The sequence below is a fragment of the Manis javanica genome, chromosome 8 (genome assembly GCF_040802235.1).
Source record: "Manis javanica isolate MJ-LG chromosome 8, MJ_LKY, whole genome shotgun sequence".
NCBI classification, from domain to species: domain Eukaryota; kingdom Metazoa; phylum Chordata; class Mammalia; order Pholidota; family Manidae; genus Manis; species Manis javanica.
The window spans coordinates 73821756-73844032 of NC_133163.1; the positions used below are offsets into that span (position 1 = coordinate 73821756).

General features: G+C 43.1%; 1 protein-coding gene and 1 long non-coding RNA gene across 11 annotated transcripts in view; one reads left to right on the plus strand and one right to left on the minus strand.

Moving 5' to 3' along the window:
- LOC140843110 (uncharacterized) overlaps window positions 1-22277 on the plus strand; it is a 45528-nt gene that overhangs the window by 21183 nt on the left and 2068 nt on the right. The gene's annotated exons all lie outside the window — the stretch shown is intronic.
- DHRS4 (dehydrogenase/reductase 4) overlaps window positions 1-22277 on the minus strand; it is a 47198-nt gene that overhangs the window by 20001 nt on the left and 4920 nt on the right. The window contains exon 1 of one of the 10 annotated variants that reach the window (XM_073211486.1): window positions 373-8813. The exons of 3 other annotated variants lie outside the window; for them this stretch is intronic. In XM_073211486.1, the coding sequence (XP_073067587.1) occupies window positions 373-503 (131 nt within the window). In that variant the 5' untranslated portion in view covers window positions 504-8813. Of the gene's footprint in view, window positions 1-372; window positions 8814-22277 lie in introns of those variants that run through there. 6 more of the 10 variants (XM_017648732.3, XM_017648892.3, XM_017648494.3 and 3 more) reach the window with 6 other exon arrangements.

Here is a 22277-nt window from a genome sequence, read left to right on the forward strand (position 1 = left end):
GGTGTCCAAATGGGGTGTCTAGAACATTTCCATAATCAATGGGGGCAGTGGGACAGGGTTTTAGAATTCTGGACTGTGTGGATTGCTGGTGTCTGTTCTTTGCAGACTCTAAGTGGAGCCAGTGGATTGGGGAAGCCCCAAGACTTAGACACTGGATTGATAAGGTTGCACTGGGGTGGCCAACTGAGCTAGAAGCAGCAGTGACAGAAAACTGGCAGCGCAGGGGCCGGAGGATTCGGAAGGTTGTAGGCGGACCACGTAATTCCTTTCTTCCGGGGTTGGGCTTCGCCCACGGGCCTGAGTACAAGGCCCGATAGGCAAAGGACACGGGACTAGTAGCGGGGTCTCAGAGACTCCAGTCCGGGCACTCACCCTTCCGTGGAGGCCGTTACTAGGGCCACCTTATTCGCGAGCGGCTCCCGGCGTGCCATCCCGGAGCTGGCCGTCCTCACCGACTTGCACGCCTGGGTATAGCCTCTCAGCAGCAGCCCTGCTTTTTGCATGACGCTGGTCGGCTCGGCGCCACCAAGGGGAAGTGATTGGACTCAGGCGATGGGCGGGCACTTTCCCTCTCCACTCCCTGCAGCCGGACTGCAAATCCATGCTATGGCTAGCGCCGCCCCCTTGCACCGGAGCCGGCTGATAGCGGCTGGGCGCCAACCAGCCCGCGGGGGCGGTTGTGCGAGAGCCCGTGTGTGCGAGAGCGGAGGGTGCAGGTTCTCTGTAGGGTCGCCCCGCTGCAGCAGCCCACAGACTTCCCAGCCCTCTCCCAACCCCTCAACATCTGCTTGCCCCCTTCATTCTTCCGGGGAGAGAGGCAGCTTTGAACTTGTTTTTACTGCCTAGAACCTCAAGATGGACCTCCTCCAAGAAAGTCTGGGTCGACGTATGTGTGTGACAGCCCACAGGAGGGCGTATATTTTGCGATTGTCCGTGGAGGTGAGGCCTGTGGTCTCCACTGAGTCACCATGTGAGGTCTCAGGTTAAAGTGGAGGAGCCTGGGAGAGAGACATGATAGGGAGCAGCTGTCTAGGCCCAGCACTGCCCTTCACTCTGGCTCAAGGTCTCCCCCAGCCTTACAGGGCTGGCAGACAGACTGATCACATGTGATAACCATGTGCAAGGATGAAGATCCAGACTGGACACGACCTCTTATACCGTCTACCCCAAGAGGACTTCCCCATAGTACAGAGCCTAGATGTTAGCAAGTGGACTAGAGGGTCCCCCAACCAGTGGTGCAAAAACAGAGAATTCAGGAGCATTCAATTCTACACAATCACCATGTCCCAGGTCTCAGCCTCCATCCCAGTTCAATAAATATTTGTTGAATGTAAAGGCTCTTTATGAACAGTAGACTACTAAACACAGAGTAATTATTGCTATCATAATTATTATTGCTACCACAGGCCAGGCATTTCTTCCATAAACTGAGGATGTGGGAGTAGATGATGAATTATGACCTCTCCAGCTATAAATTCTGTGTCCAAGGCTTCAACCTCCACTTCTGCCAAGTGGGCTGAAATAATCTCCCTCCTGGGTTTCTGGGAGAATTAATAAATCTGGATGGCTTATGGTACACTGTAGAAAGGCCCCAACAGACCCAAGTGACAGTGCCTGCATTCGTCTAACCCATCCCCCAAATGCCAGACTGAGAAGTAATGCTGATCGATGGCTAAGTTTTCACTAATAGGAGGCAAAATGAGAAAGAGAAAGACAATATAATGTTTCATAAACCTAAGCTTATTTAACTTAACAGATAGGTCTTAATTCTGGGATATGCTTTTGCTCCCCCCCTCCTTTCTTTCTGATGTTAGCCTTTTTGTTAAGAAAACATGATGAAAGCAGAATGGTAGGTCGAGAAAAGCATTGTTGTTGAAATTACCAATTTGGCAACTGTATGTCAGTCCCACAGTTAGAGGAGAGAGAATCCTGGTCTGTGAAATTCAGTTCTGGGGATCTCTATTTAAATAGTAGAATTCATACTTGCTAAAGATGCACCTAGTGCATGTGTAGGTCAGCTGAGCAGCTAAAAAAGGATTTCAGCATTCAAAAGGGTAGCAAGTGGTATAAGAGTCATGCATTGGATTTAGAGTATATCCCTCAACCAAGGAGTTATAGCTGCAGTAACTCAGCTTTGGTACTTAGCACATCCTGATGAGATAAGAAAGCTAAAGTCTAATTTTCCTCATGTCCTAGGAAAACTGACTCTCCGACTGGTGTCCTTCAGTCTGAATCTCATGAATTATAGACAACATAGGCTGGATAGCATGGCACTCCTCTTCCTCTTCCCTTGTTCAAGCTAATGCACTGTGGGAATGTTACCCAGCGCTCTCTCCCCAAGTGTGGGGCTGGAGAGAGGTGTGTAGGAGGACTGACCTTTAGGGCATATCTCTTCTCTTTTCACCTCCTGCCTAGAGGTGGGCAGCCCAGATCCAGGGGCTGAGTTTGGGGTGAGGGTGGGGAATCTGTGAACAGAAAAGGGTAGAGAGCAGGCAAAAAGTGTGGGAAACTCTAGCTCCGACTCCTCATCAACCTGGTTTGTTGGAGATGAGGGTAGGAAATCTTTGGTGGAAATGCATGTGTAGGAGTCTCTTTGAAATGGGTACTCTACTAGGCAATGGGATTGTTCTTGTATGGAGGTGGTACCATGCCTCCCTAACTGAGGACAATGCTCCCATCTTTCCCAAGGGCTGAACTGTGGTCTACCTGGGATGGAATTTAAATATTGCATTTTGCAATAACCATCCCAGATTGGTGATTGACACAAGTCAGGATTAGGCAGTGTGGCAGGGCTGTTTGATATCAGCAACTCTGAACACTTACTAAGTGTGGCAAGTGTTGGGTGCTTTTCATAAATTTTATTAAATTTTTCTGGTCTGGTGAAGTAAGCATTTTTATTTCCATATGTGAAATTGTTTTCAGGCAACTGCATCTGGGGAGGTCTCTCTCTGCGCAGTAACTGAAACCTCAACTTGGACGGGGGAGGGTTCTTGACTCTGAATGACAAAAAATTCTTGAACAGGTCAGACCAGTGTAGATAAGGAAGGAATTCATCAAAGTGAGAGTAGCAACAAATGGCAGCTACTTTGCAGGCAGCAGAGAACAAGGAAGAACAGAGGGAGGAAAGGGAAGCTCACTGAACTCCTGCTCAGCATGGGGAAAATCCCTTGCCAACTCCTGAAGCCAGGGTCACCTGGCATCCGATGTCTGTTTGAATCTGCACAGCCTGGAAACCAAGTCCCTACCACCCCAGGATTGGGGAAGCCATTGAGCACGGATAGAGTGAGATTATGTTCTGAGCACTTCCGCTTCCCTACTGGTCTGGAATAAAACCGAGAGAAAAAAGAACTATGTTAAGACTAGAAAGCTGAATGAAATAGCAGATGGAGGTGAAGGTCACCGAGTTCTTGTCTTTATCATGGAGAAGAGTTCAGAGGCGAGTGCAATCAGCTTATGCAACAAGGAAGTTTGCCAGATGAGAGTGCAGGTGACCCCAGAGAGGAGGTGCACTTAAGGGTTTAGGGTTTTGGGTTTTATAGGGCCTCTTGGGTAGGGGTCAGCATAAGGCATGATGTATACAGGTGATGTGTAATTCCTTCCAAGTTTTGTCTTAAGAATAGGGTTATTTAGGTGACTGTGTTGTGGGGATCCTGACATTCTTTATCCACACAGGTTCATCTACACTTGGGAGGTCATTTCCTGTCCTGGTTACAAAGTTGCTTAATTGATTAAGGGGCTGGTAGAAGAGGAAGAACAGCATATAGATTAAGTTAAAGAATAAACTGGGCCTTTTTCTCAGGCTAAGTAGATTTTGCAATGGCATGACCCTTTGTATCTCAAAATCAGAGTGAGTCATGACAACCTGACCCGCTGTATTTGTTGAACAGGTATACTTGATTTTTCTGATATTCTTAGGGAATGACAGTTTTCATAGAAATTAACTTTTTCTGAACTGGATCTTTACTTTCAACACCAATGCATTTTTGTTTTAATCATTAAATATTGAGTCTTTATAAAAATAGCATATGTTCAAGATTTTAATAAGAGACAGAAGGCTATAAAGTGAAAAATAAAAAAGCACCTCTTCCCTGTGCTTCTTTTACCTGTTTCCCATATAGCTCTTGGTCTCATGTATCCTTCGAGAGGTTTTCTATGCATCTTCATGCTTTTTTCCATGAATTTTCCTTGGAAATGTTTTCCTTAAAAACATTTCCTTAAAAATGTTTCCATGAATAGGATAACATTGTCCAAATTGTTTGCTTCTTTCCTTTCCTCCTTCCCCCATTCTTGCTTTCATTTAAAAAAATTCATTCTTGTAGAATGTTCTGAGTTCTACGCAATAAATCTACTTTATTCTCTCTCTCCTTTTTAAAAATTGGTGTACAGTATTCCATTGTGTGGATATTCCATAATTTATTTAGTCAGTCTTCTGCTGATGAACATTTAAGTAGCTTCCTGTTTCAAACAATGCTATAATGTACAACCTTGGCTACATATATATTTTGTGTGATTGATGCAAATTCATTTGTACTCTGGGTCAAATGTTTTAAATTGACAGCTATGGTCAAATTACCTTAAAAAGAGTCTGACCAGTTCAGATGGATTTGTTTTTCTAAAGTGAACTTACCTGTTGTCCTACTCTCTTATACACACTACATACCATGGTTTAAACTCTGGTTGATGGCAGAAGCTCAGTACTAAATGGCGGCACAATACTTCCTGGCCTCAGTGGCTCAGAGTCCACAGGGACTAGAAGGCCCACTGACCTGCATCTTACAGACCTGAGGCATCCTCAGTTCCACGCTTGTTTACCACTGCAGATGCAGCTCAGTGCTGCCAGATCTTAGGATTTTTTTTTAAAGCAGAAGGCAGAAATCTGGATTTTAATATGAAATATTTGGTGTTAAAATGTTGGCAAATAATTTGCTGAAAGAAAAAAACAATAAAAACGAAAGCAATGAGTGGATCTGTAGGTGCCAAGGACTGATGCCATCCCTGCCTATTTACACACAAGATGTTTTAATTCTGTGACATATTGCTCTATCTAGAATCTCATAACTGCAATGTATAGCTTATTCAATTTCTGTTTTTTCAAGTTTTGTCCCCAGTTGCCCTGTATTTAGGTAATTGTTTATGAACACCATTTGGTTTCATCCATCTGGTCTTTGTACAGGAACTCTGGAGAGCAGCAGGCAAAGGGTTCTATGAAACAGGCATTGGCTTCTCTTTTCCTTCAAGCCTAGGATTGCTTTCTTCTGCTCTATTTAGAAAGGGGTGGTGGTGGTGGTGGCTGACCCTCAGTCTGTTTTCAGGTAATAGCAGGCTCCACCTTGGACCTCTGTGCTCTCTGCTGCTGGTCACTTTGGGGAACTACAGGATTATAGCCCTTGTGTGGCTTCTGCATGGACACTGAGATGCAGGCGTTGGGGCAGGGACAAGATGGGGAAAGTCACACTTCTCCACTGCCTTATCCTTTATTCCTCACTATGCTATTGCACCAAGAGATTCATTGAAGATTTGGGGGTGGTATGAATTACAGTATAGAGGGATAAATACCCTAAATAGAATGCCTAATATGACTTCCCATTGGGTCCCCTAGGGGCACAACCAAATTCCTAGCTCTGTTTTCAAAATCATGGTTCCTCCTTTGCTCCCTCAGAGACAGACATGGAGATGCAGAGTACAGCTCAGATCCTCCTCAGAAGGACTGTGCTGGCTACCAGGAGTGTGATGAGCTGCCAGCCTGTAGCTGACAGTGGGCTTCTCCGGGGGGCCCCAGCCAGTGACTGAGCAGGCCGGTGGTACAAGCCCTTCTCCAGTTCTGCCCAACCCAGGGCTCCTCTGACTGGGCCATCTTTGCCTGGAGCTTCCCATTGGGCTGGCATTTATCAGATCTGCACTGTGTGGTCTAACAGCAGCTCCTTCTCAATCCTGTTCATCCCTTTTCTTTTCATAGCTGTTACCCTAACTAAACCCTTTGGACACCTAACTCCAGCCAGGCATTTGCTTTGCTGAGGACTCATCGACAATCTCTTTTCTTCAGAACCTTTCCAGCCTAAGACTTCGTTTCCAGCACACAGGGGATGTTCGCTCAGAGGATCTGTCCTTTCCCGGGAATCTAAGCATCAGGGCACACTGGAGCTGCAGGCTTCTGTGGGGGCTTTCGCAGAGAACTGCAGGACGGGCACGGGCAGTCTCATGTCAACACTGTTGGATTCTCCCAGAGGAGGACGCCGCCCCAAATCACTCACAAAAGGCGTCTCTTGATGCAACCAGCAAGAGAAATTTATTCAGGAACCAGCTAGCTGGGGTCCAAGTGTTAGCCCGATGCAGCAGGTCTCAACAAGGACCCCGAGCAGTCAAAGTCGGAGGTTTTTATAGCATTTTCTAAAAAGACAGTATTGTTCTACAAGCACGTAACAGGGTTTTTTTTCCAAGGACGCATAAATCTTCAGTTGGCGCCATATCCCGGGGGTTTCACGAGATAAGAACACCCTCAGCCATACAGTGTTTCAGCAAGATAAGCTTGGTATGTATGACTAACTGACCAAGGTTAGCTGTCTGAAGGCCGCAGCTGCCCACCACCTGGTGTTCATGATTAACTTGTTTTTCACCTTGTTTTTCAAGGGCTTTCTGAACATATTCAGAAAATGGCCTCTGGGTTTCTTAAGATGGCTGTGCTCAGGCTAACCTGCTGTCTTCACTGAATGTTTAGGTCCTACAACACAATAGTGCCAGTCTAGTTCTGGAGCTCCGCGTGGTTTTCCTTGAGATCTCTCTGTCAGTATGAGATGAAGGAATGTCCTCTCAGCCCCCCTGAGGTGCTACATTTTCCTGTGAGGAACTTTGGAATCAACTGAACACACATGTGCTCCTTTCCCAGCTGTGATTTTTGGGGACAGTGCAGTCTAAATCTACATTAAGAAAGAGAAGCATTTCCCTAGAGGTGCTAGCATACCTTCTCTGGAAATTACACTTGACATTATTAGGCAAAGCAGTTTCAGTTCCCCTGTCCTATTTTAGAACAGTGTGAGAGGCCAGTGGAATGAAATGAGTAAGGCCCACCATAAACCTTGCCAAAGGAGAGGGCTGTTCACTTCCGGGCTCTCTCTTTGCTGGGCTACATCAACTTCTGGAGGAGAACTTCACCTTTTAAATCTCTGCCATGGAAGTGGGAGTAGCTTGAGAATTATTCTCCTTCTGCCTCCAGCAAACCCTTAGGAGTGGAGTGGGTGGGGCAGTCCAGTTACAGGGCCTCTACCCACGCATTTGAATTTGATGACAGGATTGTTCTTACTTTTTTGACACTTCATAAAAAAAACAAACAAGGAATCACACAATACACAGTCTTGGCACTTTGTTTCTAAAAAACTTTTTATTTTGAAGTCATTATTGGCTCATAGTAATTATAGACTCCCTTTTAAATATAGTTGACCAAAGAGATCTGCTGAATTCTTATTCCTTCTTTTGTTATCTGGACGAACTGTCATTTATCATTTCCCTATTTAATCCCACACTAGTTAGTTACAGCTTTCTCTAATACATATGATGTTGCAATAGTGTCCTTGTACACAGACTTAGGAGTACTTGTACTAAGTCTGGTAAATAGTTGCAGTAATGGGGCAAAAGTTATGTGTCTTTGACATTTTGATTGATTGCCTTTCCAGGAGAGCTGGGCCCTTTTCTAGTTAGTGTAATAGTGTTCCTCATGACACCATTTTGCCAAACATGTTAATTTCTGCCAATCTGGGCGAAAAAAAAAGTTCTTTGATTTACATTTCTTCATTTTAAGAAGCCTGAGTTTTAAGAAGCCTGAGTATTATTTCATATGCTTACAGGGATTAGTATTTTTTGTTTCACGACCCGCTTGTTCATGTTCTTTGTCTACTTTTATTGGGTTGGTTACTTTCTCTTATTTAGTCTTATAAATTCTTTATGAAACAAAATTAACCATTTGACTGTCATGTGTCACAAATGTTTTTCTCAGATGACTTTTGAATTTATGTCTATTTAATATCATGTAGATGTTTTTAAAATTTCATGGAATAAATTTGTTTATCTTTTCTCTATGGTTCCTGAGTTTTATGTAATGCTTCAAAAACACCTTTCTTACTCCAAGAGTCTAAAAGATTCATATGTTTCCACATAATCATTCAGTTTGTGTGTGTGCTTGTTTAAATCTTTGGGTCATCTTATATTTGTTCTTGCACTGCAGTGAGATAGAGATCCAGGTTAATTTTTTCCCAAATGGCTGACCAGTTATCTCAGCACTGTTTAAGTTATCCCCCTATGCCTTTATTACTTTATTATTCTCATATGTATTTGAGCCTATTTCTGGATTCTGTTTCATTCCATTGGTTTGTATCTGTTTCCAAGTCAGGATTTTAATAGATACTGTAAAGAGGAAAAAAAAAAGTAGAAAAAGTACCATAAAAATAATTTCCAATAGAATGGCATGGCAATTCAAAGGAGGGAGAGAGTGTTTTTATTTGGGGTGATCTGGAAGAGCTTCATGCAAGAGGGACATTGAAGATGAAGCTTGAATGAAGAGCAACATTAATCAAAGGGAATTTAAGGGCAAAGGCATGGAGGCAGGAGGTAGGAAATATTTGTGTTACATGCCTGCTGTAAAGGAGCCCATACTCTACCACTTCTGTTTTTTAATGCATGCATGCTTTGAGTACAGTCAAGAACATACAGAAATTTTTTTGTATTACTCTTTTGAGGCATTTTGAGGATACATTTATTTATTTTATTTTTTGTTTATATTTTCATTTTTTAAATTTTGATATCATTAATGTACAATTATTTGAACATTATGGTTACTAGACTCCCCCCATTATCAAGTCCCCCCCACATACCTCATTACAGTCACTGTCCATCAGCGTAATAAGATGCTATAAAATCATTACCTGTCTTCTTTGTATATACTGCTTCCCCATGTCCCCACTCCCCTATGTTATATGCGCTAATCATAATGCCCTGTTTTCCCCCTTATCCCTCCCATCCCACCCATCCTCCTCAGTCCCTTTCCCTTTGGTATCTGTTAGTCCATTCTTGGGTTCTGTGATTCTGCTGCTGTTTTGTTCCTTCAGTTTTTTCTTTGTTCTTATACTCCGCAGATGAGTGAAATCATTTGATACTTGTCTTTCTCCGCCTGCCTTATTTCACTGAGCATAATACCCTCTAGCTCCATCCATGTTGTTGTAAATGGTAGGACTTGTTTTCTTCTTATGGCTGAATAATATTCCATTGTGTGTATGTACCACATCTTCTTTATCCATTCATCTACTGATGGACACTTAGGTCGCTTCCATTTCTTGGCTATTGTAAATAGTGCTGCAATAAACATAGGAGTGCATATGTCTTTTTCAAACTGGGCTGCTGCATTTTTAGGGTAAATTCCTAAGAGTGGAATTCCTGGGCCAATTGGTATTTCTATTTTGAGTTTTTTGAGGAACCACCATACTGCTTTCCACAATGGTTAAACTAGTTTACATTCCCACCAGCAGTGTAGGAGAGTTCCCCTTTCTCCACGTCCTCACCAAGATTTGTTGGTGTTTGTCTTTTGGATGTTGGCCATCCTAATTGATGTGAGGTGATATCTCATTGTGGTTTTAATTTGCATTTCCCCAATGATTAGTGATGTGGAGCATCTTTTCATGTGTCTGTTGGCCATCTGAATTTCTTCTTTGGAGAAGTGTCTGTTCAGATCCTGTGCCCATTTTTTAATTGGATTATTTGCTTTTTGTTTGTTGAGGTGTGTGAGCTCTTTATATATTTTGGATGTCAACCCTTTATCAGATCTGTCATTTATGAATATATTCTCCCATACTGTAGGATGTCTTTTTGTTCTACTGATGATATCCTTTGCTGTACAGAAGCTTTTTAGTTTGATATAGTCCCACTTGTTCATTTTTGCTTTTGTTTCCCTTGCCCAGGGAGATAGGTTCATGAAGAAGTTGCTCATGTTTATGTCCAAGAGATTTTTGCCTATAAAGAGTTTTATGGTTTCATGGCTTACATTCAGGTCTTTGATCCATTTTCAGTTTATTTTTGTGTATGGAGTTAGACAGTAATCCAGTTTCATTCTCTTACATGTAGCTGTCCAGTTTTGCCAACACCAGGTGTTGAAGAGGCTGTCATTTCCCCATTGTATGTCCATGGCTCCTTTATTGTTTATTAATTGACCATATATGCTTGAGTTTATGTCTGGACTCTCTATTCTGTTCCACTGGTCTATGGCTCTGTTCTTGTGCCAGTACCAAATTGTCTTGATTACTGTGGCTTTGTAGTAGAGCTTGAAGTTGGGGAGCGAGATTCCCCCCACTTTATTCTTCCTTCTCAGGATTGCTTTGGCTATTTGGGGTCTTTTGTCATTCCATATGAATTTTAGAACTATTTGCTCTAGTTCATTAAAGAATGTGGTTGGTATTTTGATAGGGATTGCATCGAATCTGTATATTGCTTTGGGCACGATGGCCATTTTGACGATATTAATTCTTCCTAGTCACGAGCATGGGACGAGTTTCCATTTGTTAGTGTCCCCTTTAATTTCTCTTAAGAGTGACTTGTAGTTTTCAGGGTATAGGTCTTTCACTTCTTTGGTTACGTTTATTCCTAGGTATTTTATTCTTTTTGATGCAATTGTGAGTGGAGTTGTTTTCCTGATTTCTCTTTCTATTGGTTCATTGTTAGTGTATAGGAGAGCCACAGATTTCTGTGTGTTAATTTTGTATCCTGCAACTTTGCTGTATTCCGATATCAGTTCTAGTAGTTTTGGAGTGGAGTCTTTAGGGTTTTTTATATACAATATCATGTCATCTGCAAATAGTGACAGTTTAACTTCTTCTTTACCAATCTGGATTCCTTGTATTTCTTTGTTTTGTCTGATTGCCGTGGCTAGGACCTCCAGTACTATGTTAAATAACAGTGGGGAGAGTGGGCGTCCCTGTCTTGTTCCCGATCTCTGAGGAAAAGCTTTCAACTTCTTGCTGTTCAGTATGATGTTGGCTGTGGGTTTATCATATATGGCCTTTATTATGTTGAGGTACTTGCCCTCTGTACCCATTTTGCTGAAAGTTTTTATCATGAATGGATGTTGAATTTTGTCAAATGCTTTTTCAGCATCTATGGAGATGATCATGTGGTTTTTCTCCTTCTTTTTGTTGATGTGGTAGATGATGTTGATGGATTTTCAAATGTACCATCCTTGAATCCCTGGGATGAATCCCACTTGGTCATGGTGTATGATCCTTTTGATATATTTTTAATTCGGTTTGCTAATATTTTATTGACTATTTTTGCATCTACATTCATCAGGGATATTGGCCTGTAGGTGGGTTCTTTGCCTGGTTTTGGTATTAGGGTGATGTTGGCTTCATAGAATGAGTTTGGGGTATTCCCTTCTCTTCTATTTTTTGGAAAACTTTAAGGAGAATGGGTATTATGTCTTCTCTGTATTTCTGATAAAATTCCGAGGTAAATCTGTCTGGCCTGGGGGTTTTGTTCTTGGGTAGTTTTTTGATTACCATTTCAATTTCTTTGCTCGTAATTGGTTTAACTTTTGTGTTTCTTCCTTGGTCAGTCTTGGAAGGTTGTATTTTTCTAGGAAGTTGTCCATTTCTTCTAGGTTTTCCAGCTTGTTAGCATATAGGTTTCCATAGTAGTCCTTAATAATTCTTTGTATTTCTGTGGAGTCTGTTGTGATTTTTCCATTCTCATTTCTGATTCTGTTGATGTGTGTTGATTCTGTTTTTCTCTTAATAAGTTTGGCTAGAGGCTTATCTATTTTGTTTATTTTCTCAAAGAACCATCTCTTGGTTTCACTGATTTTTTCTATTGTTTTATTCTTCTCAATTTTGTTTATTTCTTCTCTGATCTTTATTATGTCTCTCCTTCTGCTAACTTTAGGTCTCATTTGTTCTTCTTTTTCCAGTTTTGATAATTGTGATGTTAGACTATTCATTTGGGATTGTTATTCCTTCTTTAAGTGTGCCTGGATCACTATATACTTTCTTCTTAAGACTGCTTTCGCTGCGTCCCACAGAATTTGGGGCTTTGTGTTGTTGTTGTCATTTGTTTCCATATATTCCTTGATCTCTATTTTAATTTGTTCGTTGATCCATTGATTATTTAGGAGCATGTTGTTAAGCCTCCATGTGTTTGTGAGCCTTTTTGTTTTATTTGTAGAATTTATTTCTAGTTTTATACCTTTGTGGTCTGAAAAGTTGGTTGGTAGAATTTCAATCTTTTGGAATTTACTGAGGCTCTTTTTGTGAGCTAGTATGTAGTCTATTCTGGAGAATGTTCCATGTGCACTTGAGAAGAATGTGTATCCTGTTGCTTTTGGATGTGGAGTTCTGTAGATGTCTATTAGGTCCATCTGTTCTAGTGTGTTGTTCAGTGCCTCCGTGTCCTTATTTATTTTCTGCCCAGTGGATCTGTCCTTTGGATTGAGTGGCATGTTGAAGTCTCCTAAAATGAATGCATTGCATTCTATTTCCCCCTTTAATTCTGTTAGTATTTGTTTCACATATGCTGGTGCGCCTTTGTTGGGTGCATATATATTTAGAATGGTTATATCCTCTTGTTGGACTGACCCCTTTATCATTATGTAATGTCCTTCTTTATCTCTTGTTACTTTCTTTGTTTTGAAGTCTATTTTGTCTGATAGTAGTACTGCAACCCCTGCTTTCTTCTCTCTGTTGTTTGCCTGAAATGTGTTTTTCCATCCCTTGACTTTTAGTCTTTGCATGTCTTTGGGTTTGAGGTGAGTTTCTTGTAAGCGGCATATAGATGGGTCTTGCTTTTTTATCCATTCTATTACTCTGTGTCTTTTGATTGGTGCATTCAGTCCATTTACATTTAGGGTGACTATTGAAAGATATGTACTTACTGCCATTGCAGGCTTTAGATTCGTGGTTACCAAAGGTTCAAGGTTAGCCTCTTTAGTATCTTACTGCCTAACTTAGCTCGCTTATTGAGCTGTTATATACACTGTCTGGAGATTCTTTTGTTCTCTCCCTTCTTATCCTCCTCCTCCATTCTTTATATGTTGGTTGTTTTATTCTGTGCTCTTTCATGTTTCCTTTAACTGCTTTTAGTGGGTAGTTGATTTTATTTTTTGCCTTTAGTTACTGTTTGGTTGGTCTGCTTTCTTTGCTGTGATTTTATTTTCTCTGGTGACATCTGTTTAGTCTTAGGAGTGCTCCCGTCTAGAACAGTCTCTCCAAAATACCCTGTAGAGGTGGTTTATGGGAGGCAAATTCCCTCAACTTTTGCTTGTCTGGGAATTGTTTAATCCCTCCTTCATATTTAAATGATAATCATGCTGGATACAGTATCCTTGGTTCAAGGCCCTTCTGTTCATTGCATTAAATATATGATGCCATTCTCTTCTGGCCTGTAAGGTTTCTGTTGAGAAGTCTGATGATAGCCTGATGGATTTTCCTTTATAGGTGACCTTTTTCTCTCTAACTGCCTTTAAAACTTTCCTTGTCCTTGATCTTTGCCATTTTAATTATTATGTGTCTTGGTGTTGTCCTCCTTGGGTCCTTTCTGTTGGGAGTTCTGTGTATTTCCATGGTCTGTTTGATTATTTCCTCCCCCAGTTTGGGGAAGTTTTCAGCTATTATTTCTTCAAAGACACTTTCTATCCCTTTTTTCTCTCTCTTCTTCTTCTGGTACCCCTATAATATGGATATTGTTCCTTTTGGATTGGTCACACAGTTCTCTTAATATTGTTTAATTCCTGGAGATCCTTTTATCTCTCTCTGTGTCAGCTTCTGTGTGTTCCTGTTCTCTGGTTTCTATTCCATCAATGGCCTCTTGCATCTTATCCATTCTGCTTATAAATCCTTCCAGAGTTTGTTTCACTTCTGTATTCTCCTTCCAGACATCTGTAATCTCCCTCCGGACTTCATCCCTTAGCTCTTGTATATTTCTCTGCATCTCCATCAGCATGTTTATGATTTTTATTTTGAATTTTTTTTCAGGAAGACTGGTTAGGTCTGTCTCCTTCTCAGGTGTTGTCTCTGTTATGTTGGTCTGTCTGAAATTTTGCCTTTTCATGGCGATAGAGATAGTTTGCAGAGCTGGCATGAGTGATGGCTGGAAGAACTTCCCTTCTTGTTGGTTTGTGGCCTTCCTCTCCTGGGAGAACAGCGACCTCTAGTAACTTGTGCTGGGCAGCTGCACGCAGATGGGGCTTCTGATTCTTGCCTGGCTGCTATGGAGTTCATCTCCGCTGTTGCTGTGGGCATGGTCTGCCTCAGGCTGCTGCTCTGATATGGTGGAGCTGCATTGGAGGGGGAACGGCTGGGAGGCTATTTATCTCCACGAGGGGCCTCTGTGCTCCCTGCTGCCCAGGGGGTTAGAGTGCCCAGAGTTCCCCAGATTCCCTGCTGCTGGACTAAGTGTCCCAGGATGCTTCCATCTTGCTGTGCGGTCCCTGTCCCTTTAAGACTTCCAAACAGCACTTGCTTTCCTTTGTCCCCAGGGCGCCGGCTGCAGGGACCCGCTCACAGGTCTTACTGTCCTGTTTTCCTAGTATCCAGGACTCCACGCGTGCACTGTGTCTGCGCTCTGGTGCGGATGGCTAGGGCTGGGTGTTCAGCAGTCCTGGGCTCCCTCTCCCTCCCTGCTCCGACTCCTCTCCTCCTGCCAGGAGCTTGGGGGAGGGGCGCTAGGGTCCCACTGGGCTGGGGCTTGTATCTTAGCCCCTTTGCGAGGTGCTGGGTTCTCACAGGTGTGGATGTGGTCTGGATGTTATCCTGTGTCTTCTGGTCTCTCTTTTAGGAAGAGTTGTTTTTGTTGTATTTTCAAAAATATATATGGTTTTGGGAGGAGATTTCTGCTGCTCTACTCATGCTGCCATCTTGGCTCCACCTCACAGTCAGGGCTTGTAAAGTGGAACTCCTGGGAGAGGTCATGTGTTCATGATCACAGACATAAAGTAGCCATTTGCAAGGATCCGAGCAGACGTTCTTGTGCTGATTCAATTCGCTTTTGTTTTTCTTACTGATTCCACCTCAGTATACTGGCACAGGATGTCTTGTGTTCTGTAAAATCAGCTTTCTGTGTTATCTCTGACCCCGAGACTCAGAAAATACATCACTTTCACATGCATCTTCCTCTATGACAGTACCATTTTAAGAAACTTTTGCTTCATTTATACAGGTGTGTGTATGTGTGTGTTGTCTGTGTCTTTGTATTGGGCTGCCATTTAACATTAATTTTTTTATTGTGAAGCCAAAATATTTGAAAGCCACTGTCTTTCGCGCATTAAACTAGTCTATTTGTGTACAGTTCACTGAGGTGGAAAGTCTCTTGGATACTCCCGAATCAGATCAGATTCCAGGTCTTATTGCCTATTTGAGTACAGCAACTTAAGAATATATCATATAAAAAGGTGTTAATCATGGGTCTAGTGAACACCATTAACTTTGACACAACTAGCCAGGTTGTTCTTCTGTGGGCAGTCAAGCCTGCCAAACAGCTCTCAAAGTCCAGATTTCCCTTTGCTAAGGCTGACAAATGTGGTATAAAAGTCATGATGGTTGATTCTGAATTTTTTGCAGACTAGCAGAAATAGGAAGAACAAATAAATAGCAGGGTAGTCATCCCAGAACTCAGGCCCTAGGCTTGGCTAAGATGGAAAGAGGTGGGTGTTCAGAATTACTCTGTATTTATCCCTCAAGATACTGCAGCTAAAGGAAGGGAGAATAATAGGCCACATCACTAACAAGCAATGAGACCTAGAGGAGAGGTTAGGCAAGTCTCTGTTGGTTGGATCTGTGGTGATCCCTGGGCAGGCCTGGCTGCCAGAATCCACAGGAGGCCATGACAGAGGGCAGAGGGCACTGATTCACAAAGCACAGTGCAGATGGAATTTAGAAGGTTGTGTAAAGAAAGGACAAGATCTCCATCTTCCCAGTGAAGATGGCAGTGAGTCCTGCCATCACAGTGTCAGCTGAAGATCCTTATTTGTCAGTTCTTGATACAGGATTGGTTCCATATTTAGAAAATAATAAAAATCTGTTGAAAATCCAATAGAATGATTAAGAAAAAAGGGAGGAGAGCTCATCGAGTTTAGTATGAAGACAGCTGAGAGCTAAGAATTTATAGGGTCTGTAGTGTTGTCTCAGGGAAGAACCATGCTTTCTTATCAGTATAGTCAAGGTCTGAGTGGGGGGTTCTTCAACACAGGCCAGCTCCCTCTCTCCTGATTCCATGTTCATTCCACTGCTTTCTGGCTTACTCCAGGTAGGAGGTAGGATCACAGACAACACCTTTTCTCATCACTAGAAGGGCATATTCCCCACCAAAACCTAATCCATTGGCTTTTGAGACTAAATCAGTTTCATGTGAGTTTGGCTGTGAGAATCAGTATCCTACACCATGCAATGTGGTAACTATCTAAGTTCCTGGCTGACCAGCTTAAGAGCCATGCTGCGGGGTCAGGACCCTTTGAAGCCCAGCCTAACAGGGACAGTTGGATCTCACAGGCTCCATGCTCCAGAGATAACAGCAAGGCTGAGCTGAGTACCATGGGTGCAGGCAGCACAAGCTTATTCCTGCCTGGGAGCAGCATCCTTTGACTGTTGGTGCACTTTAGAGCTCAGCAGGAAAGGGGAGTGGGTGAGGGAAAACTTTGATTCTAGGGAACAGAGCAGGGGTGGGAGTTGAGGAGGTAAGTTTTACCCTAGTTTCTGTCTTGCCAGCTGCCCCTGGAAAGTTAGATGAGAAGGAGGGTGGTGAGCTCTGTATACAGGGAAGGTCTGCTCAGTTCCAGTGGAGATGAAATGCTCCCTAGCTCAGGATTCTATCTGTCCCACATAGGGTGGGGTGGCTCCTCTGGGGCACAGTGGGGTGGGATATGGGAGAGATCCGTGCCTCATTGTGGAGAAGTATGAAATATTTTAAACTTGTGCTTTCACATAAACCTTATACTGTAATTGTTGCAAGGATACACCACTTTTTTCCCCACAGTACATTTTAATTAATCAATAGTATGCTGATTAAGCATCTGCAGAAGAAGCACAGTGCTGAACACTGTAGGAGAGTACAGATTTACATCATGAACTTAGTCCTTGCACTCAAAGGAGTTTACAATCCAGCTGAGGAGATAGGACATGTCAATGAGACACCTAGAAAACAGTTGCCTAAAAAAAGTGCTAAACATTATTTATCTGGCCTCCTTCCCACCCTTCCACTGCATCTCCCCTGCAAGGAGGCTCTACCCTGCTCAGAGGGCAGAACTCTGGGGGCACAGACAGAGGATACAGGTCTTCCCTCGCATGCCCCACTGACTCCTCATTCCATGGGACAGTATCCTGCCTTCCCACAGGGCAGAGTGGGGGTAGCTGGGAGGGTGTTAGCATGGAGATATCTTCAGAAACTGTACCTTGCAAAGGTGATCATACTAGATAAAAATAGGCTTAATTTTTCTGATCATCTCTTAAAATTGAATGGGTATGGTTGGTTGAATGGGTAAGATATACCTTGATAAATTGATAGGTATCTGCTGAGTCTCACACATTCAGAAGGAAGATAAAAGCCCATCAGGAGACCTGGGTGTGGACTTTTTCCAGGGCTCCTCTTGTTGCTTTTCTATGTTCTCTCACTATGCCTTTATACCCACATTCTTAAACATCTCCCCCAGCTTGTGAGTGCAATCATTTGCATACGAGCCTTTGAGCTAGTCCAGTTCATGAGAGTGACAGAAGTATTATGGATACCAGCTTCTGCTATGGGGCCAACTTTTCTCAACAGGGGCTCCAAGAGAGAACTGAGATCTGTAAAATATTAGTTTTGAGTGACTATTTTCTCATTTCTTCCAAGGATGGTACATAGCTAGTACCATTCCAGAAGCAGAAGAGATATGCATTAACTCCTTACATACAACAGATGCCTTAGAGCATAGGGGCTTACTTCTCTTATGGAACCCAAGCTATACCTGATCTCCCTCTTTTTCGTGGCTTGCCTCATTTGCCACAACTGATCTGTAATGACTTCTGGAGTTAGGAGTTTTGACAGTGTACATCAAGTGTTGCTGGAATCCAAGGGAGAGGCCAGAGCCCCATGGATGGTAATATATTGAGTTACAATGTTATGAGACATACTCAGATCTAATATTAACCTAGACTGGAAGTGAATCTGGAGGGAGGAAAAGACTCTCAAACATTGCTCTCTCCCTTATTCCGTATCAGGCAACTCTGCAAGACAGGGTGGCTTGGAATGGCCATACATTTGAGTAATGACTTTCTCCTGCAGTATGGAATTGGAAAACAGCCCTTCAAAAAAATACTTTGGATCTTGTAAGCAGTGGTTTAAATAGAAAGGTGAAGAAAGCATGCCTGCCCCATCTAATACATAAATTCAGAGCTTTTATGGTTTGACAAGAAGAGTCAAGGTATTGAGTGAATCTGGAATTTGTCAGGATCAAAGGGATAGACAGAGAAGGTAAGGGTGGCTTGTGCTCAAACAGACAACAGAAACATGTTGGGACAAAAGAGCACAGCAGCCAGCTGGCTCTCCTATCCTCATTCCCAAACATCCGAAGCTAGGTTGGAGGAGACCTGGGAAATACTGTGATATCAGAGCTTAAATGTTTGGGAAGGTATTTTCTCAGAGTCAGGCTTGACCTGGACGTTGCCTAACCCCTGTGATATATTCCTCAAAGATTCTGGTTTCTCCCCTGGTGGACCAGGCAGAGCCTAGTTTTCTTGGGCCCCAGTAGGCTGTCAAAATAACCCATTCCCGCTTCTCTGCTGATATGGTGCATGGAATCCTCTTGAAATCCCTAAGTTCCTCCTTTCACTAGGAACCTTTCCTCTCTTCCCTGATGGATCCAGGGAAGATAAGAGGTAGTGTGACAATTGCTGGCTGTAGCCATCACTTGTGGGGCTGTGGCTCTGTGTAAAGACTTGCTTAGTAGGGTTCCTGGTGTCACCTGTGGAACTACAAAATTTATTCTTATTTTAGGTCAGGTCTCTCTGATGTATGTTCTTATGTACTTTCCTTTTGAAAGAGTGATTATTTTTATTGCTAATACTTTCCCCCCAATAGACTAGGAGCTCTGCTGATATGGTGCATGGAATCCTCTTGAAATCAGGATTGGGACCTGAGCTTGGCTTGCTCACTGCCATACCAAAGTACAACAAAGTCATCCTGGGCATTTCAGAGAGGGGATTTATAAAAAGGGCTTGGCTGGACAGGTAATGGAAAGAGGTGAAAGAAAGAATGGGCTAAAGAAACAGCCAGATATTGGTGACAGCAGGAAGCTACTACCACCATGAAGGCTTGAAGGACACAGGGAGGGATGGTGTCACCAGAAGCAGAAGCTGAGGCTGCACCATGGCTGGGACTGCCAAGGACCCTGCAGAGAGTGGCTTTCTGATGAGGGGCTGGAGCCACTGTCGGAAAATGATGCTAGAAATTCAAAGAGAGGGACAGAAAAAATAATCTGGCTTCTCTTATTTTTCTTCCTTCAATCTCTTGCTAGTGCTTTCCACTGGCCATTCAGGCAGACATTTGGCAAGGGTAACTAGGGAACAAGGTTTTGCTAAGGTCAGGGAGGAGATCTGAGAGCAAACAGGCAATGATTGGTGGAGTATGAACCAATGAATATTTGTTACTTGCATCAGTGAATAGGCATACAGACACATACTAAATATTGACTGCTCAGTAATTTAAAGTAGCCACAGTGCTGCATTTACAGCCTGTTAAAACTATTTCATCTCTCACTTCTCTGCCACTAGTTGCCCAGAGGTCTCCTTGAGACATGGGTTTGGAAAGTGAAACTAAACTAAGTGTAATTGAAGTTCAATGGAGAGACAAGAGCTCTAGGGCTGGAAACTTCACTTTGATTAACTTCATTCTGAATTACTTGAATTAAAAAAATTTTCTTCAGCCAGAAGTACCCAAAATATTAGTAAAGATGTAGGACATTTAACATTGTCCAGTTTTAAATCCAGCCTAGCTTTCAAATCTAACAGCTGCAGGGATAACGTGCCTCAGAATGACACAAGGCACCATTTCTGAGGCAAAGACTTAGTTTGTCCCTCACAGGTAGGCCCTTGGTTAGGGTTTTAGGTCACTGTGGCAGAGACACCCAAGCTTCCACCCTAGATGGGCTCAGTACTTTTCTGATCAGAGTACGCTGCAATTCTACAGTGTGTCCACCAGAGGGCCACAGTCTCCTCTCACAGGGTTCCCTCCCCTCACAGGCTCCACAGGAGGCTGACTTGGAGCCTCACCCTTGCCTTGGTAGGGTGCTGCCTTGTGGGCTCTACTGTAATTCATGTGTAGGATCTGTTAGGCAGGAAAGTGGATATGAAACGGTGGAGAGAGAATAAGGCCAGTAAGGCCCACTTGGACTCAAAGAGTTAAGCAGATAAAACTAGAGAGCCAGAAAAGACACACAGGGTTAATGTTGAGCTCCAAAGGCCAGGAGTAACTTGGAATGTCCAAATATTCTCCAGATAAAGAAAAGTATCTCAGCATAGCCTATGTCTTCATTGCCTCAATTAGATCATGCTATTGTAAGATTTACTTTAGCCTGCTAAAAGGCCCAGCTATAAAGAGCATAATAAAGACAGGAAGAATTCCACCTTAAAGGTAAAATTGCATTTTAAAACCCAGTAAGTTAAGAAGTAAGATTGTTAACATACTCTTCAGCAAACAGACAATAACTCAACACAACTTGGAGGTAGGGCAGGCGGTCTTGATTGATACTCTCCCAGACCAGGAAGCTGCTACCCTGGGAAAGAATCAGAGCAGTAAATTTCTTGTGTTAAGCTAATTTTACAGAATTACCTGGAGGACTGATAATAAAAGAGGCTTAATGTCTCATCAAAGATAAACATCTTGAGACCACTTAACAAGTCCACACTTCTAGCCCTTTGTCATATTCCTGAAAAAAATCCTTGAAAGAGGGAACCGCCAACCTTTCAGGGTGCTCCTCTCTCTGGGGTCACCTGCACTTTCTAAGTGCATAGCCTTAAACTTTTTCTCAACCTTTTCAGGGAGTGCACCTCTCTCTGAGGTTGTCTGCACTTTCTGAATGCATAGCCTTAAACAGAACTTTTTCTAAACCTTTCAGTGAACCTCTCTCTGAGGTCTCCCACACTTTCTGTAAGTGTATAGCTTTAAATAAACCTTTTCCCCAACCTTTCAGTGCCTCTTCTCCAAGGTAGCCCACCCTCCCCTTTCTCTGAGTGTGTACTTTCTCTCTTTAAATAAAACTTAAACCTTTCAGGTCACCTCTCCTCCCAGAGGTTGACCACACTTTTTCTCTCTTAAAGTACATAACTTTAAATAAAACATTCACTCTGCTTCACTACTGTGTCTCTGCCCTTCAATTCTTTACTGCAGTGGGGACAAGAACCTAGGAAAATAAACAATGCCCCCCTAACAAATCAGATCTAGGGGAGCAGAGGCTGCCCTGATTACAGAGGGAGGGATTGCCTCATTTCCCTTTCACTGGTTCATTTTATTTTTAATAACAGTTGATATGAAAAATTTACAAGTAGAGAAATCAAAATAAGTGTGTATGCACATGTGCACAAACACGTATGTGCACATTTTGAAGGTGGAATAGCAGGAAGTAGGGATAATTCTGGTCATATCAATAAATGCCTGAGTCTACAGCTTAAGTATTTTTTAATGTTGTAGAAATTCAGGCCTGGAAAAATGAAGGGCCCCCACCCATAAGATGGCGAACTCACCCCTTGCCCCCCCTAATCCCAGCACCTAGCCAATAGCCACCAGCCTCATAGAAGTGACACCTCAATCAGCTCATGCCCCTTCCTATATAACCCAGCACCTTTCCCTAACAAAGCGGAACTCTCCGGTGAATTGCTGCTGTGAGTTGCTCCTTTCCTTTCATTGGTGCCGAAACCCGGGAGACAGGACACCCCAACTGGGCCCCGTCTTCCCCCTGACACCAGTAGCAGCTTGCCCTCATCCTCTTTTTCCAGTGCTGGCTCCTCACACTCACCACTCCTCTTTAGCCTTTGGGTAAGTTTTCCCCCAGAGCGGGCTGCTCTTCCCTGAGCTATCACAGCACCATTGACTGTGATCGTCCGGCAAAGCCCTGATGCTCAGGGACGAGGAGGGAACTCTACCCGCCTCAGGTCTTCACGGCTGCGGCGGACCCTCAGGCCCCCCTCCAACAGCCATAAATCCCCACCATAGGCCTTCACAGCTGCGGCGGACCCTCAGGACCCTCCTCCAACAGCCATAAATGAGGTGACTCCTTTGTGGATGAGAAC